Raw genomic sequence first — 15,791 nt, forward strand, 5'->3', positions numbered from 1 at the left:
AATATAATTTATTTGGTCTTGTTCTGTAAAAGTGTTTAACGTTTCTATGTGAACCTTTATACGTGTGTTTTTCTTGAAATCATCTTCAATACTTTATTTATAATGTTTTGTCAGTATCACTTCCGCTTCCGTGTCATTTGCGAGAGTAATCGCTAGAGACAGAACGAAAGTAATGCTAGATAGAGAGAACGACAGTCTAAAGTCTATGTCAAAGGTTATCTACTTTCGGTTAATAAGGTGCACACGGTACGTTATTAATTTGCTTATTTACTGTATGTCTCTTCGCACTTACTGGAATGCTAATTGTCATCTTTAAATGTCCTTTATAGTTTTCACTGTGTTCCAGGTGTTCCAAGTGTTCCACAATAAACGTTGTGACATCAGTATGAAGCGTCATCCTTGACCGGGGTACATACAGCTATATAAACCAATATGCATGCATTGAATTGTATTTTGGACAGCCACCCTCTTTTCTGTCACGGTTTGCATGGTGGTGATGGTGGTGGATCCCAAAAAAGCAGGCAGGAGGGAGCAGCGGGGTCTAATTGACAAATTATATGAAATAAAGTCAGCAGGAACAAAATCTGACAGGGTGAATGAAGCAAACACATACAATGACCCGACAACGAATGGTCGTGCCGGGAGTCCTTTTAACTGCCATTGATTGGAACGCCCAACACCTGTGCAGGTGTAGGCGGGGCCGACAGCGCCACTCGTTGGTCGCCAACCAGATCGTGACAATTTCAAGCTCAGAAAACTTCAGACCAATATTGGATTGGATTGGATTTACTTTCATTAGTCTCACAGTGGAGAAATGTACATTTCACAGCACCAAAGTTATGAAAGGAAAGAAATAATTTGAAAAACAAAATACAGGAGCTGCTGTAAAGGCAGCCACTCTCGTGAAGTCATCTTGAAGTCAAAAGAACAAAAACATACAAACAAACAATAACAAATAATATGACAACACAAAGACACCGAGTATTCATTCTGAAGCGCATTCTGTACACTCTCAGTTCTAGATGAAAAAGGAGAGGATCAAAGCATCATTTTCAGTAGTGGATCAGCGACGCCATGGTGGAATGTGCATGTCTACTACAAGCTAAATGTTGAAAGCAAACACAAAGCTAAAGCATATAATTAAGAAATTAACTATTTTTTTCTGATGAAAGAAGAGAGTCTAAGGTTTCTAAAGCTATATTGAATGTTTATGTTTCCTACAATATTCTGTGGGTCCTGCAATTTGAGTAAAAATGACAAAAACCCTGGCACTGTAGTGGACACATTTTTTTGCACATCGTCTGGCAGTGAATGAGTTAATCCTGAATGTGAATGAGGTAATCGGAGAATGTGAATGAGTTAATCGGAGCTTGAGCGCCATTTTGTGCATTTTCTGGGCTCTACATTGGAGTCCAGGTAAAGGACTTCTTTAATCGATTGCAAACATTTATGCTTTCCTCTTCAGAACTATTTTAATCATATTCATAACTGGATGAGTAACAAGAAAGCATATCCGAATCTGAAGCCATTGTTTTGATTCTCGAGCAAGGCAAGACGTCCTGTCGTGACGTCACTAACAAGGGGGCGGGACCTTCTGAAACTTTCTTAGTTATTTTGAAGTAGTTTTGGGACACTAGGTTATTTTTATTTGTTTTGCATTTGACTAAAATATCAGACTGCATGATTTGGGTATTTTAGATGCTATAAAACGTTTTTCTGATGTCACTTAGGAAACAAAAAAATTGTGTCGGTTGTCCTTTAAGTGCTCACCAGTCACTTCAAAAAAAACGTTTAAAAAGGCTCCACATGATCAGGCTAACTGTATATTGTGCGGACACGGGGATAAAGCTTATTCAGTGATCAAAAGAAGATCGCCTAAACGTTTGGCCTTGTGTGTTTTATAATAATACATTTTATAAGCGCCTTTCAAAACGGTCAAGGCTGCAGTACTTTCGGTTTCATCGAATTTGCAGACGTTTCTCCCCCTCCCTCACCCAAACTCACGAACACTCCACCGACCATACATCCAATCAGAGCAGTTGAATCAACCCATCGCCCACCCACTAAGTGCCCAGAAGAGAAAAGTCACCAACCAGCCTCTCACTTGCCGAAATATTTTTTTCTTACCAAGCGACCAGCAAAGAAAAACATCACGAAAACAACATGGGAGGTGAGTCACACGTTCGACGACGACAAATGATGTTATGATTTTTAAAAAACCGTTACATTAACATTTACAACAATGCACGCAACGGTCATTTTTATGATTCGTCGTAATGTGGTACATTTGTATTTGTTTAAAATAAAAAGTAAGTTTTTAATTAAAATTGATATTTAGCTTCAGTATTACAAAAACGTCAAGTGAAATGAATGTACTTCTCAGGTGTCATCTTTTTTTTTCAGTCGGTGGTTCAACTGTTGCAGGTCGGTAAGATTGCTTGATTATCTAGCTAGCTATCTAGCTTGCCTTCAGGATGGATGGATGGATGGATAGATAAAGAGATGGATTGATGAGAGAGAGAGAGAGAGAGAGACATCATAAAACATACATTTCAAGAACCACTAACTTGCACATTTGGGCTTTTTAGCTACCATGCTTCATGCAGCCACGACGAGGACCACAATAGGTTACGACGTGAATCCAAACGTCCACCTGATCGCGAATATGGTTCCTCCTTATCCACAAGACTTTCATGATCGTTTTCACCAGGCCGAGCAAATAAATCAGATGCCGCGAGGAACACGTAAGCGAGCGCCGATTGACTTGAGGAAACCATTTGTAAATTGTGCCTCATCATTAACATGACAATCACCATAAAAGGCACGGGATTATTCATAGAGATTCAAACATACCAATATCACAGTTAAACATTCTGAAAATATGGAAAAAAACTTTTTTTTTAATGTGGCATGATTATAAGTTCAAATCCACCTTTCTTTAATTGCCATTGTACAGTGTATATTTTCAAGAAATTGACTCTAAATTAATTGGGTCACAGTGTTATTAAAATTTTTTTACAAACATTCTGTGGTCCTTTCGCAGTCTTGCACCGACGGTGGCCGGGTAAGGGCATTACTGGATACCCCTTTGGCGCCACCGTGTTCGATTCATTCTTTCTAGAAAATGTATAAAAATTAATCTGAAAGTCACAAACGACCAACGAAAGGAGGTTTTCAACAACAACAAAAAAAAATATATATATATATATATATATATATACAGTGAGACCTCAACTTACAAACACCTTATCTTACAAACTTTTTGTCTTACAAACTTCAAATTTATGAAACTTAAACTCAATAATAAGCACTATTTTCATAATACACACCCACCACGGCTGGCGGAGTGATCTTCGGCGGAAGCACACGACCGAACAGCACCAGCGGTTAAGTTACCAACAGTCCTTATGGAAGGTGACTCTCCTTTCATAAGCCACAACGACCATCAAAAAGGTGAATAAAACTTTATTTTACAGCACAGTTTATTTCTTTAATTACAGTCCTCATGTAATGCGCCTCTTTCCAAAGAGCAATTCCCTTTGACCTTCGACCTCCAGCGCCATTCCATCAAGCCATAAATGATGTAAATAAAGTGACTTTATGATACAATGCAGTGTATTTATTATACATAAAATAAGGTATGTTGTGTGTAGTTTTAAGGCTTATTTAGTTGAAAAGTATATTTTATGGAAACCCGGGAACGGATTAATCCCATTTTAATGATTTCCTATGGGATTTTATTTTTTGAGATACACACTTTTCACCTTACACACTCTGTCTGGGAACCAATTAAGTTCGTAAGTTTAGGTCTCACTGTATGTGCCGATTAAAAATTTCCAAGTAGCCCAGGCTACTGTTTTGAACTGCCAAGATCACAGGCTGTACTGTATAATGAATGTTAGACTTGCATTAGTGATTGTTTGAAGTTATCCTTGTCAAAAGTATTTACTTCTCAGTGTTACAGTGTCTATATTCTAATATGTCACGTATCATTTTAGGTCCCAGAATTGATGACAGAATTCGCCCGTTCTTGCCGGGCAGAAATTCACGGTAACCGATTTTTTTTCGGTTCCGTCAGATTACCCAATGAGGAAACCACAAAATCCAACGTCAGGTTCAATAAACGCTCATCATGACAACGCTTTTTTTCTCTCTCTATTTTGACTGATATTCATCATTGGGAATTCTAATGCTAAAAAGTAAAAATTTTCAACAATGTTTGAAAACCTTGCATGAACAATGAATGATACATCAGCAACTGTGTACTCCAGGTTTATTCACAAAATAAATGATCAAATACTTACCTCTTAACTGTCCTGACTGATTATGGTCTATGACCGGCCCTGATTGTCCCATTCGCCCTGGTATCACCTCATCAGCATGATGAAGCCTACGTGGTCACGATCTAAGAAGTCTGTCATAAGCACGATCCAAATTGAATTGTAGCAAAACAGGTTGATAGCTTTTCTCCTATGTCGCCCGCACGCCCGATATCCTTCCCCCCAAAAATTACGCTACATAATATTTGACATCAAGTCGAGGTTGATATGCCATGTGTGCTTTCACGATTCTATTTCAAATTGCCTTACACAATTTGTGATGGCAGACAACTGTGGGGTTGATATTTTAAAATAAATATTTCCATCGAAACCAAACATGGAAGTGTTACAACGGCTTCAATGGACTTGTTTTTTCCCCCCCAGTTGTTTTTCTTTTGCTGGCTTTTAACTTTAAATTGATCTCTTAAAAATACGCAGATCTCACCGGAACACAAACAACAGGAAATGTCTTGTTTCCGATTGTACTGTTTACACACATGCAAGCGAAAATAAAAAAAATGTTTGATTCTGCTCAAATCGATATGGACATTAGGTTTGGATTAACCTTGCAAAAAAAAAGCTATTGCACAAATAAGCGGGAAAAAATATATATTTGGTTGAATGCACAAGAGCTTCGAAAATATGAACTGGGCTGACCCCAGAAGCTGCTGTGAGAAAAACAAGCCCTTATAAGGAGAGAAAGGAGAACAGGAGGGGGGTTTCCTGACAGAGGAAATGTATGTTTACATTCACAGCCATTCTGTTATCCACAGTTTTTTTTTAATAACAGCAACAGTGTACACAGTATGAACCAAACCCAAAGCGGGAAGCTGTAAATCAATCGAGAATGGGTGAGCGGCGGCAGCCACACGCGCCAGCTTTCACTCAACCCGGAAGTAACTCGAATAGATAGAAAGCTAGCTAGCTAATATATAGCCAATAGATATTTAGCTAATAGATAGCTAAGATTGTTGACATTGATGGTACCCAATCACTTCTTTTTAGAACAGGCTACTAATGTTGTAGATTGAGGTGCCCACAGTCACGAGCTTTGGCTCAACTAGCTAGCTTGATAGTTAGCTAATAGATAGCTAGCCAGCTAACACATAATAATAATACATTTCATTCATGAGCGGCTTTCAAAACTCTCAAGGTCACTTTAAAATCACAGGATATTTTTTTTCTGCGGGTGAGCAGCGACAGCCACTCGCGCCTTCACTCAACCCGGAAGTAACTCAAAAAAGCTAGCTAGCTAATAGAAATAATAACAATACATTTCATTTATAAGCGCCTTTCAAAACTCTCAAGGTCACTTTATAGTGTGTTTATTCCGTTTTTTTAAACGAATTTAAGTGCACTGCAATGTTCACCAGTCTCATGATAAAAAAACATTTGCACATGATCCACATGATCAGGCTAACTGTTGTGTGAACATGGGGTTAACTTGTTTTAAAAGTAAAAAAAAAAAAAAAAATTGGGACGTGATCGACCTTCAGTGTGTACAAGACTTTCACTTTCGGTTTTGCAGACCCCCCCCTTCCACCCACTCACCAAAATAACATCCCATCCCCCGACCATTTATCCAATCAGAGCGATTGAATAAACCCATAGCCCACCCACTAAGCACCCAGAAGATAAAACCCGCCAGCCTCGCGTTTGACCAAACCATTTTTTTGTTAGAAAACGACGACAAAGGAAAACTAGACGAAAGCGACATGGGAGGTGAGTAACACGTTTGAAAGAATGATGCGTTTGTATGCTATGAATCTGCAGACATTTTGGAACTCGTAGTCACATGATACGTTTATATTTTATTGATTTAAAACGGATATTCGGCTTCAGTCAGACGACGTATAGCAAGTCAAAATAATATATAATCGTCAAGTGCCTTTTTTTATTATTTCATCAGGTGCTACATCTGTTCCAGCCGGTAAGACTGATACGTCATCCTTCAATATAGATATTTCAAAGACCACTAACTTGCACGTTTGGGCTTTCTAGGCTCCATGCTTTATCCACCTCCTGCTGGGACGACAATAGGTTATGGTGTGAATCCAAACACCAACATGGTAACGAATTCTTTTCCGGCTCCACCAACATTGCCAGCAGGAACAGGAGCAGCAGCATCTGCACCAAGTAAGCAAGCCTTTGGGTGACTTGTGGAAATCATTTGCAAATTGTGTCTATATATATTTAACTTGACCCAAAACGATCACCATAAAAAAAAAAAAAAAAAACACAATACTGTGATACCTCGGTTTACGAACCCCTTGGCTGACGAACTTTTCGGTTTAAGAACGTTATATTTCTGAAAATTTTACCTTGGCATACAAACTTTACCTTAGCATACAAACTTTTTTCATACACGGAGCTGCCTCAATGAGTGATGTGTCGTTCGCGAACGAGCCCGTTCTTCTAATAAAATGGCAGCTGACTGTTTTTGTCCTCTATTCCCCGACTCCAGTCTTCGGTTAAAGCCACGTGAGTGGCTGTGAGATAGGCAGACGATGGTGAGGGGGTTTCAACTTTGATAGTTCAAAGGCAGAGTGTAGACTGCAAGGTTAAAATATCTCATCAATCAGGCTCCACAATCAACCCGCACAAGCCATCTGTACACTTGATGCAAAAAGCTATTAACCCAGCTAAACAGAACACAATTGATGAGGAACTAGATACAATTATCACAGAGAAAGCACCTACAAGGGATCATTCCTCAAGATGGTGAAAGAAGGTTATGTTCCTCATCAAGTGTTTAATGCCATTCCATCCATTCCATCAAGCCATCAATGACCGTCACAAAGGTAAATAAAACAACTTTATTATAATGTACAGTTTATTTCTTTAATTATAATATAGCACATTTATTATACATAAGATAAGGTATATTTTGTGTAGTTTTAAGGCTTAGAAAATGAGAAAGTAGAAAATTATGTTTTATGGGGACCTGGGAACGGATTATTCTCATTTTAATGGTTTCCTATGGGAAATAATTTTTTGGGTTACACACTTTTCACCTTACACACTCTGTCTGGGAACCAATTAAGTTTGTAAGCCAAGGTATCACTGTACTATTAATAGATATCCAAACAGACAAATACCTCAGGTGCACTTTCTGAAAACATTTTTTTAACGCGGAATGATTGACATCAAATTGATCTGTTAAGAAATGCACAAATCCACGTTCTCTACATTGTAATATGCCACGTCTGTCTCATTTTAGGTCCCGGCGCTGGTGCCCCACCGACTCCTGGCCATGTGCAGAGCCTGTTTTGAGTGGGGCGGAGAGAATGGAATCGCTTGACATGTCCTTCGTTTCAAATGGCCTGTTCATGACTTACAAGAGGGCATCGCAAGCTAAATTCAATTGAATTATTCAACAAATATTAATCAACAAAAGGCCACAAGTAAAGAATAAAACTCCAATGTGTGTACAAGAATCTTTGAGTTCGGCTCTGGGACAAAACATTGATACGGGATGATGATTTAGGACAGGCAAAGAAGCCGTGTACTCATTATTTGGTCTTGCTCGAAAGCTTTTGAATGCAGCTGTACAACATCATGCAATGATTGAGCAGGGTGGCTCTCTACCGCCACCCAGTGGTTCCATGACGCTTTTTCAAAAATGTTTGAAACTGGACAAAGAGGGGAGGGAAATACATATATTTTGTGCTAATAGATATCTTATTTTAGTTATGAGGACAAACGCGACTTCAAGTTTTTCAATGCTGTACAAATGTGGAGTTAGATGAGTGATGTCGGTTGCCCTTTAAAGTGTCCAAAATCTGCAAAAAAATTGAGCTGCGAATTGGGCATTTTCAGAATGTCCCGCCCCCAGTTCGTGACGTCACAGCAAGACGTCTTGCATTGCTAGTGAATCAAAACAATGGCTTCAGATTAGGAGAATATGCTTTCTTGTTCCTGTCCAGTTATGAATATGATTCAAATAGTTCCGAAGAGGAAAGAATACATGTTCGCAATCAATTAAAGAATTTATTTGTGCCATTTTGAGGCAACATTGGGGGAAAATCTCACACCCCAAAAAAAGAGGCACAAAATGGCGACCTCCTGTGGCCACCTCCGTTTCAACAGGTTGATAAATTCTTTATATGGCGCTTGGACCCCCTCTTCTGGCCTTCTGGCTTATAAATAAACAATAAAAGCATTTTTGTGTTTTATTTACTTCTAATTTACACTTTTGCACTGGCCCATGTCGGTCTATAAGTGACATCTGTTGGTTCCTGGCGAAATTGCGAATGGAAAAAGCAAATACTACATTGGATCACTGCACGTTTCTTTGACAAAAAAACGAAAGAAAATATTGGGTCACAAGGCCTTTATTGCTGTAACTCAATGGATCTGTGTTCAATAAAAAAAGTGGGGAAAATCTTTTGGTATTTATTTTCCAAATGTGCTTTTAATAAGACAAACATACACAGTATACATCGATATAAAATATAAACATGTCCACTTTCCCAATAAATAATTCATTTATAGAGGCGTCATTGTCGTCTTCTCACGTGGTTCATCCCCTCGTATCAGCGGTCATTTCCAGTCATTGAATATGGTCTTGGATCGCATTTGAGTTCTGACGACCAGCCCAGTCCCATGTGGTCGGCCTCCATTAGGGGGCTCAAAGTGACCCCCGCAAACAGTGTGTCAGGATGACTGCATCAGCCCTGATAGTCGTTTGCCGGTCAACGACTTGCCCTGGAAAGTCCATTCAAGACAGTTAAAATACATCTACCTCCATCTATCTACATATACATATCTACTGCCATCTATCTACATATCCATATCTCTCTATCTACATATACATATCTCTCTCGCTCTCTCTCTATTTACATATACATATCTCTCTCTCTCTCTATATATATATATATATATATATATATATATATATATATATCTACATATACATATCTCTCTCTATATCTACATATACATATCTCTCTCTCTCTATCTACATATACATATACATATTCCGTCAGTGGTTGAACCTCTGCCATATTATAATCTTGACCATCTCAACTTTCGAATGTCCAACTGTTCAAAATTGCTTTTTGCTCGCAGAAATCAGGTAGCGAAAATCCAGCTTTAATACAGTGTATACATAAATGCAAGTGGACAGCGTACTCCGGTGACAGCTCAAAAAGTGGTGATGCAGCCATTTTGTGCGAAGCCGGTGGAGATCATGCCTTCCGACAACTTACCACACTTCGTGTGAACTTCTCCAAAGAGGTGCGGCGGCCTTGTTCAGGGTCTGCGGGTTGTTGCTATGGAAGGGGCATGGTTGTGGGGGTGAGAGGGGGTCACGTCCAGGAGGCAATGAGATGGGCGGTGATGTTATGAGTCAGGGAGAAAAATGGTCAGGAAGCACACATGGAGTTTTGATGGGGTTTGGGGGCAGCAGCAGGAGCGGTGTCGCAACAGCAAGGGACAGAAAGGTTGGCGTGAACACAAGTAGCCATTTGCTAGAAAGATCCGCATTACACTACACAAGTGTTCTATAACAGAGAAAATGGCAATAAAAGCAATAAAAACACACAAGGTGTAACATTACAGCGCTGATAGTTTATGAAATAGGAAAAATAATGTGAAGCTTCCCAGAATCTTGAAATGCAACAGGCTGCCCATTTTAAACGACCTAGATCAGGGGTATCAAACACACGGCCCGCGGGCCGGAACCGGCCCCCAAGGAGGTTTGATGAGGCCCGCAGGATGATTAAAAGTGGGAAAAAAAATGCAAAAACGACATGGAATTGATAGTTTTAATGAGGTGCAATTCAAGGATTGTCCACTAGAACCAATGTAGAAGAAAACTTATTTTTTTCAACCGCGGTTCCAACACCCTCATTAGCCAAAATGTCATTATCCAAACAGAGAAAAGTAGATGAGTGTAGAATTTTTAATGAAAAATGAACCATGTCATATTTTTTATAGAGATGCGTGGGAAACATTTGTGCTTGGTGTGTTTTCAACAAGTTTTGTCATTGAAGGAATGATATTTATTTATTTATAGCATATATAGTATAATTTTAATGGTCCGGCCCACTTGACATCTACCGAGGCCATATGTGGCCCACGATGTGAAATGAGTTTGATTCCCAGGACCTAGATAATCATTTAAGTAATTAAACAAATGCTCTGACAAAAACTTTAATTGACTGCTTTCGATGTCTATAAATCAGTCAGTGGCGGCCCGTCAAGGCCTGCAAAGTCTTATCTGCTGGCCTAAAAATAACTGAATCACGGACTGATTTTAATTATATTTTGTCCATGAATTCTTATTAAACAATTCCAAATTAGCTTCCTTTCAAGGCTGAATGAACACTGGCGCGTGTGGCTGCCGCTGCTCACCTACAGAAACGATTATCCTGTGACTGTAAAGTGTCCTTGAGAGTTTTGAAAGGCGCTCATAAATGAAATGTATTATTATTTCATTACTTTACCCCTGTTGCGCTGCTTCCAGATGAGTGTTTTCGTATTTAAGCATCATAACCAATCACATTTCAGCCATCATTTGTTACCAGGGTCAGAAATCTATACCTGGACGCCTTCACAATCAGTTCTGCGGGTCCTGTTGCATCAAACGTGTCGATCACTATATAAACGATCAATGCAGGGTAAGAAATCTGAGCCTCTCTTCTTTTATCAGTTAATTCCTAAGTTGTATTGGTCTGGAGATATTTGAGCTTGAAATATACAATGCAATACATACATATTGATTTATAGAGCGCTTTAACAACAGTTGGAGCTGTAACAAAGCGCTAACATGGACAAAAGGCAAATACTTCCCCCTCGTGGATGGGAAAAAAAACACTGCCAGAGGTTTGACCGGCACTTTATCAGCACCCCCACAAGAAAAACCAAAACCCGAACAAATTCGGAAATGGCGCTCCACGTCACACTTTTCAATTCCCTAATAAATGGCAGCGAGTGAATTATTATTATTATTATTATTATTATTATTATTATTATTATTATTATTATTATTATCGTGAAGTAAAGTAATTTGTGTTGTTTGAATGAAAAATTCATCTGAAGTTTTCAACGCCTCAAAGGTTTTCATCCAATCGCATTTAGGATCGTATTTCATGGCGATTCAAATTTGAACGATGGTTTAAACATCACTTGATCTTCACGTAAATCAAAAGCCATCGAGGTCAGCGAAAATAGACGACTCACCTTCTTTCTGGCAAACTGAAGGTCTTGGTAGATGCCGGATCGCAAAAAGCGTGCATAGCTGTCACTTTTCATGAGTGTGAATATGTGCTCCTGAAATGAAAGAGGAAGACCGATGAATGCTTCCACACATCGTGAACAGGAACTGTCCATGGAGGATGGACCAATGGAGAAATTTATGGGATCACTGTCCTCGCGAGGCCTCATTCATCTAGAACTGCTTCATGTCACAAAGAGGGTACAGCACACAAAGAGTGGCTGCCTTTCCAGCAGCTCATGTATTTTGTTTTTCTACTTCTTTCTTTCCTTTCATAACTTTGCTGCTGTGTAATGTAAATGTCTCCACTGCCAGACTAATAAAGGCCAATCCAATCCTTCATTTGAAGATCTTTATTTTTCACTTTTATAAACCGCAATTGATGAGAAGAAATAGAGCTGGTTAGCAGTCATTGCTTGTGTGCCTGACAAATTGTTTTTACGTTGCAATATGAGGTCAACCTATTGAAGGTGCCTTATACTCCGGTGCGCCTAATACAGTAAAGTCTCGTTATATCGATATTCTCGGGAGTCGGAAAAAATATCGATCTAACCAGACTATCAATATATCCGATCCTGCGGCATGTAAATTTTCTCCTTGCGTTCATAGAAATAGTATCGTAATAAGCAGTACTATCGATATAACGAGACTTTACTGTATATAGAAAAGTTTGAAAATACACCATTCATTGGGGATTGCGCCTTGCACTCCGGTGCGCCTTATACACATGAAAATACGGTAGTTGTGTAGGGCTATTTTGAGTAGCTAATGCGAGACTGGGTTTGGGGAATATTTGATTATATATTATATTTGGAAATCTTTTTGTCATTCATAGAATGTGCGCCTCGTAGTCCGGTACGCCTTATATATGGAAAAAGTTTGAAAATACACCATTTATTAGGGATGCGCCTTTTACTCCAGTGCGCCTTATACACCGGAAAATACGGTAATCAGAATCAAAACATGTTTAGTCACAAGCATGCTATTTTGATAGTTACTTTTATTTATTTAATACTTACATGACTTCAGTTGTATTTATTTTAGATTCTGAAATATTTTTTAATTTGAAAAATGTCGTCATAAGGTGATTTGTTTTAAGACAATATATTGTGGTTTACTTCTTTAGATGTATGTGGGTAACTTTCAAACAAAGTTCATTTTTGCTGCCTAAAGCTTTTATGGATATAGTTTGATGCAAAAACTGAATTTTATTTATTTATTTCCCTTTATTTCCCAAGGGAACTCTTCAATCACAACAATGAACAGATAAGACAATTTTCAACATCATGTGTGACTTTTGGAGCGTATCATACAGTATGTAAGAAAGATGGTGCAACAATAACCTGAGCATCTTCAAAGCTGTAGCGCCCGGGGTCTTTCAGGTTTTGGCTGGTGCGCTCAAAACTGTGAGAGTCCAGGTTGATAGAGCTTGGCGCCCCCTCGGCGAGAAACTCCTGCCAGATCTCCTGAGCTCTAACCGGGACGTCCTGCAACGGCTGACGCTTCATATCCTGCACTGCCAACCAAAATCTGAAACATTAACATGTGCTAACTTCAGTCAACCAAAAGCCAGAACGAGCAGAATGGGACAATGTGGAAAAACGACAAAATAGGTTTGTTTTCTTTCTATGACATGCACATTACTGAAAGAGAATAGACGGAATAGAAATTATCATATTTAAAAGTCCTAGAGTTAGTTGGCCGCTGAACACAAGGCCCACAATAGAAGCACAGAAAAACCGGGGTCAATCTGAGGTGAACAGACACAGCCTGTTTACCTATCATCTTCATGTAGTAGATCTGGCCTTGGGCTAATTTAGGACTTGGTCAACTCCTTCACATGACATAATTTTGTAAACTCCTTCACGGGAAGAACTCATTCGCCAGGTTACAAGTCTATCAGTTCATGGAAACGACAACCTCTCCTCTTTCATCTAGAACTGCTTCATGTCACAAAGAGGGTACAGCAAGTGCTGAAGAATGAATGACTGTCTGTGTCATATTTGTTTGTAGTAGACATTAGTAAGAAATATTGTGCTAAGTCTATTCTCTTTGTCTTTTCTGTAATACCGTACAATAGCTATCTGGCTGGCTGGCTAGTTATCTAGCTGGCTAGCTATTAGCTATCTATTGGCTTGCTTGCAAGCTTTCTATGTATTTGTCTTACTATTCTATTTGGGTTACTTCCGGGTTGAGTGAACGCTGGCACGTGTGGCTGCCGCTGCTCACCCACAGAAAAACTTATCCTGTGACTGTAAAGTGAGCTTGAGAGTTTTGAAAGGCGCTTATAAATGAAATGTATTATTATTATTAGTAGTATTATGATTATTATCAAAATGTCTATGTTCTGATGTTTTATGGCCATTGATGCTTGAGACGTCCAGCGGCGTGGTATTCAAATCAAAAAGAGTATGTACTAATGTATCACATAAATTTGCATATACTCTAAATAAATTGCAAAGGGCTGCAGAAGTTGGGCGTCACTCATGAATGGCTGTGTCCCCTACCGGCAGTAAAAGTCAATCTTTCAGTGTTTGAGTCTTTGTTCACAGTGTCCGACCGAACATCTCTGACAATTACAGTCTTAAAAAAACACTCAAATAGCCCTCCTTCCCCCATGAACTCATCCTAGCACGAAACGACAGTCTCACCGTAAGTTCTCCGAACTAAATTCGGTCTCCAGGAACTTCAGGAACTGATCTCTTCCTGCTGGATCTTTGAGGGCTTCCTCCAAAGAGAAGCCCCATTTCTTCACTCGATGTTGGGTGGGGTCGTGACTACTCCAAAGAGAGACAAAAAAAAAGACCCGGCGGCATGTTATAACATTGACAATCTTCAACCCCCATTCAATGTCTCTTCAATTCAGGAGTGAAGCGCGTTGAAATGGAGAGTTGCATGTTTTGGCTTGCTAGCTAGCTTTCTATCTATTTGTCTTACTATTCTATTTGAGTTACTTCCGGGTTGAGTGTCTACTTCTTGACTAAAATGTAAATCGAAAACTTATGTAAATACTTCCCAACATGAGAGGACTGGCATGCCTCGCGAATTCGGTATGAAAAAGGCAGTGGTGGGCCATCAGGGCCTGAAAGGCCTTCTTTACTGGCCTAAAAATATCTGAATCACTGACTAATGTGAATTATATTTTGTCCATTAATTCTTATTAAACAATTCCAAATTGTCTTTCAGCTTCCTTTCACTACTTTTCCCCTGTCGCGCTGCTTCCAGATGTATGTTTTCGTATTCAAGCATTGAACCAATCACATTTCAGCCATCATCACCAGGGTCAGAAATCTACCTGGACGCCTTCACAATCAGTTCTGCAGGCCTTGGAACACAAAATAAATCAACGAAACGGTCGCTTTAACCAAATCAGAGTTCGAGTTGGCAACCCAAGGTCCAATGGAAGCAAAATTTTTGCAAAATATAATTGGCTCATCAGTATCCAATCATAGTATCACTAGCTGAGAGTGATAAGCGCATACTGGCGAGAGCTAGCATACTGTATCCGTAGCGAGCTGCATACACTGTTAAAGCCATTTTTAAGACTGTCTTTTCAAGAATAGATGGACATCATTAAGAAAGGTTGGACAGGTCTGAAGCTAGCAAAAACAGTAAAAAAACATTGCAATGTTATGAGATGATCATGAATCCACATGTTCATAGTAAAACATTTAATAATTTTCAGTTTAATGACTATTTCTTAGGTTTCTTCAAGTCACAAGTTGTTTCCTGGTCAAGGACATCCGCTAGTGCACGTGTAGCAAATCACACCACACTCGCAGCTATAGAGTGATTCCGACCTAGCACTACTGAAGGCCTAGGAGTGAAATGCACAGCCCACCGCTGGAAAAAGGATTTGAAGTAATCAAAAATTGTCTGTAAATTGGCCAATTTGAAGACAAGATGTCAAAAATGTAATAAGCAGTCGACTTCAAGATTTACCATATCCACTACCAGATATAAAGTTGACCCCAAGTGACACCTATTTTTTTTGTGCACTCCAGTTCCACTCCATACCTTGCTTCCAGGTCCCAGAAGGTGGTGTCGTCACTAATCCAAGGATTGGAGGGCTCAACGGCTGATACAAGCGGGTCGTACTCCATGAACTGTTCGCTGTAGCCCATGAGACTATCGGCCACTTTGGAAACCTTCATGCAGTGGCGGCCCAGCTGGAGGTTGAGGAAGCTGATCTGATGGAAGGATGCAGTAATGAGAAGTTTAAATACGGTAAGAGGTCATCCGTCTGAGTCCCT

The 15,791-nt window shown here is 39.4% G+C and overlaps 1 protein-coding gene and 1 long non-coding RNA gene across 4 annotated transcripts in view; one reads left to right on the forward strand and one right to left on the reverse strand.

Annotated features, from left to right (window-relative positions):
- Positions 1 to 2,031: 2,031 nt before the first annotated feature.
- LOC148893537 (uncharacterized) lies at positions 2,032 to 7,756 on the forward strand. Its single transcript, XR_016115944.1, has 7 exons — positions 2,032 to 2,170; positions 2,404 to 2,424; positions 2,589 to 2,744; positions 3,999 to 6,041; positions 6,229 to 6,249; positions 6,321 to 6,455; positions 7,540 to 7,756. It is a non-coding gene; the product is annotated as an uncharacterized LOC148893537 (long non-coding RNA).
- A 145-nt stretch (positions 7,757 to 7,901) lies between these two features.
- Positions 7,902 to 15,791, reverse strand: part of LOC148893538 (regulator of G protein signaling 6-like) — a 56,551-nt gene continuing 48,661 nt past the window's right edge. For 2 of the 3 annotated variants that reach the window (XM_089004034.1, XM_089004035.1), the window contains exons 12-17: positions 15,556 to 15,728; positions 14,190 to 14,315; positions 12,882 to 13,068; positions 11,505 to 11,594; positions 9,530 to 9,592; positions 7,902 to 9,026 (exon numbers count right to left, since the gene is read on the reverse strand). In XM_089004034.1, the coding sequence (XP_088860160.1) occupies positions 8,976 to 9,026; positions 9,530 to 9,592; positions 11,505 to 11,594; positions 12,882 to 13,068; positions 14,190 to 14,315; positions 15,556 to 15,728 (690 nt within the window). In that variant the 3' untranslated portion in view covers positions 7,902 to 8,975. The remainder of the gene's footprint in view (positions 9,027 to 9,529; positions 9,593 to 11,504; positions 11,595 to 12,881; positions 13,069 to 14,189; positions 14,316 to 15,555; positions 15,729 to 15,791) is intronic. The other variant, XM_089004036.1, reaches the window with a different exon arrangement.

The sequence above is a fragment of the Hippocampus bargibanti genome, linkage group LG09 (assembly GCF_051943395.1).
Source record: "Hippocampus bargibanti isolate YZ-2025 linkage group LG09, ASM5194339v1, whole genome shotgun sequence".
NCBI classification, from domain to species: domain Eukaryota; kingdom Metazoa; phylum Chordata; class Actinopteri; order Syngnathiformes; family Syngnathidae; genus Hippocampus; species Hippocampus bargibanti.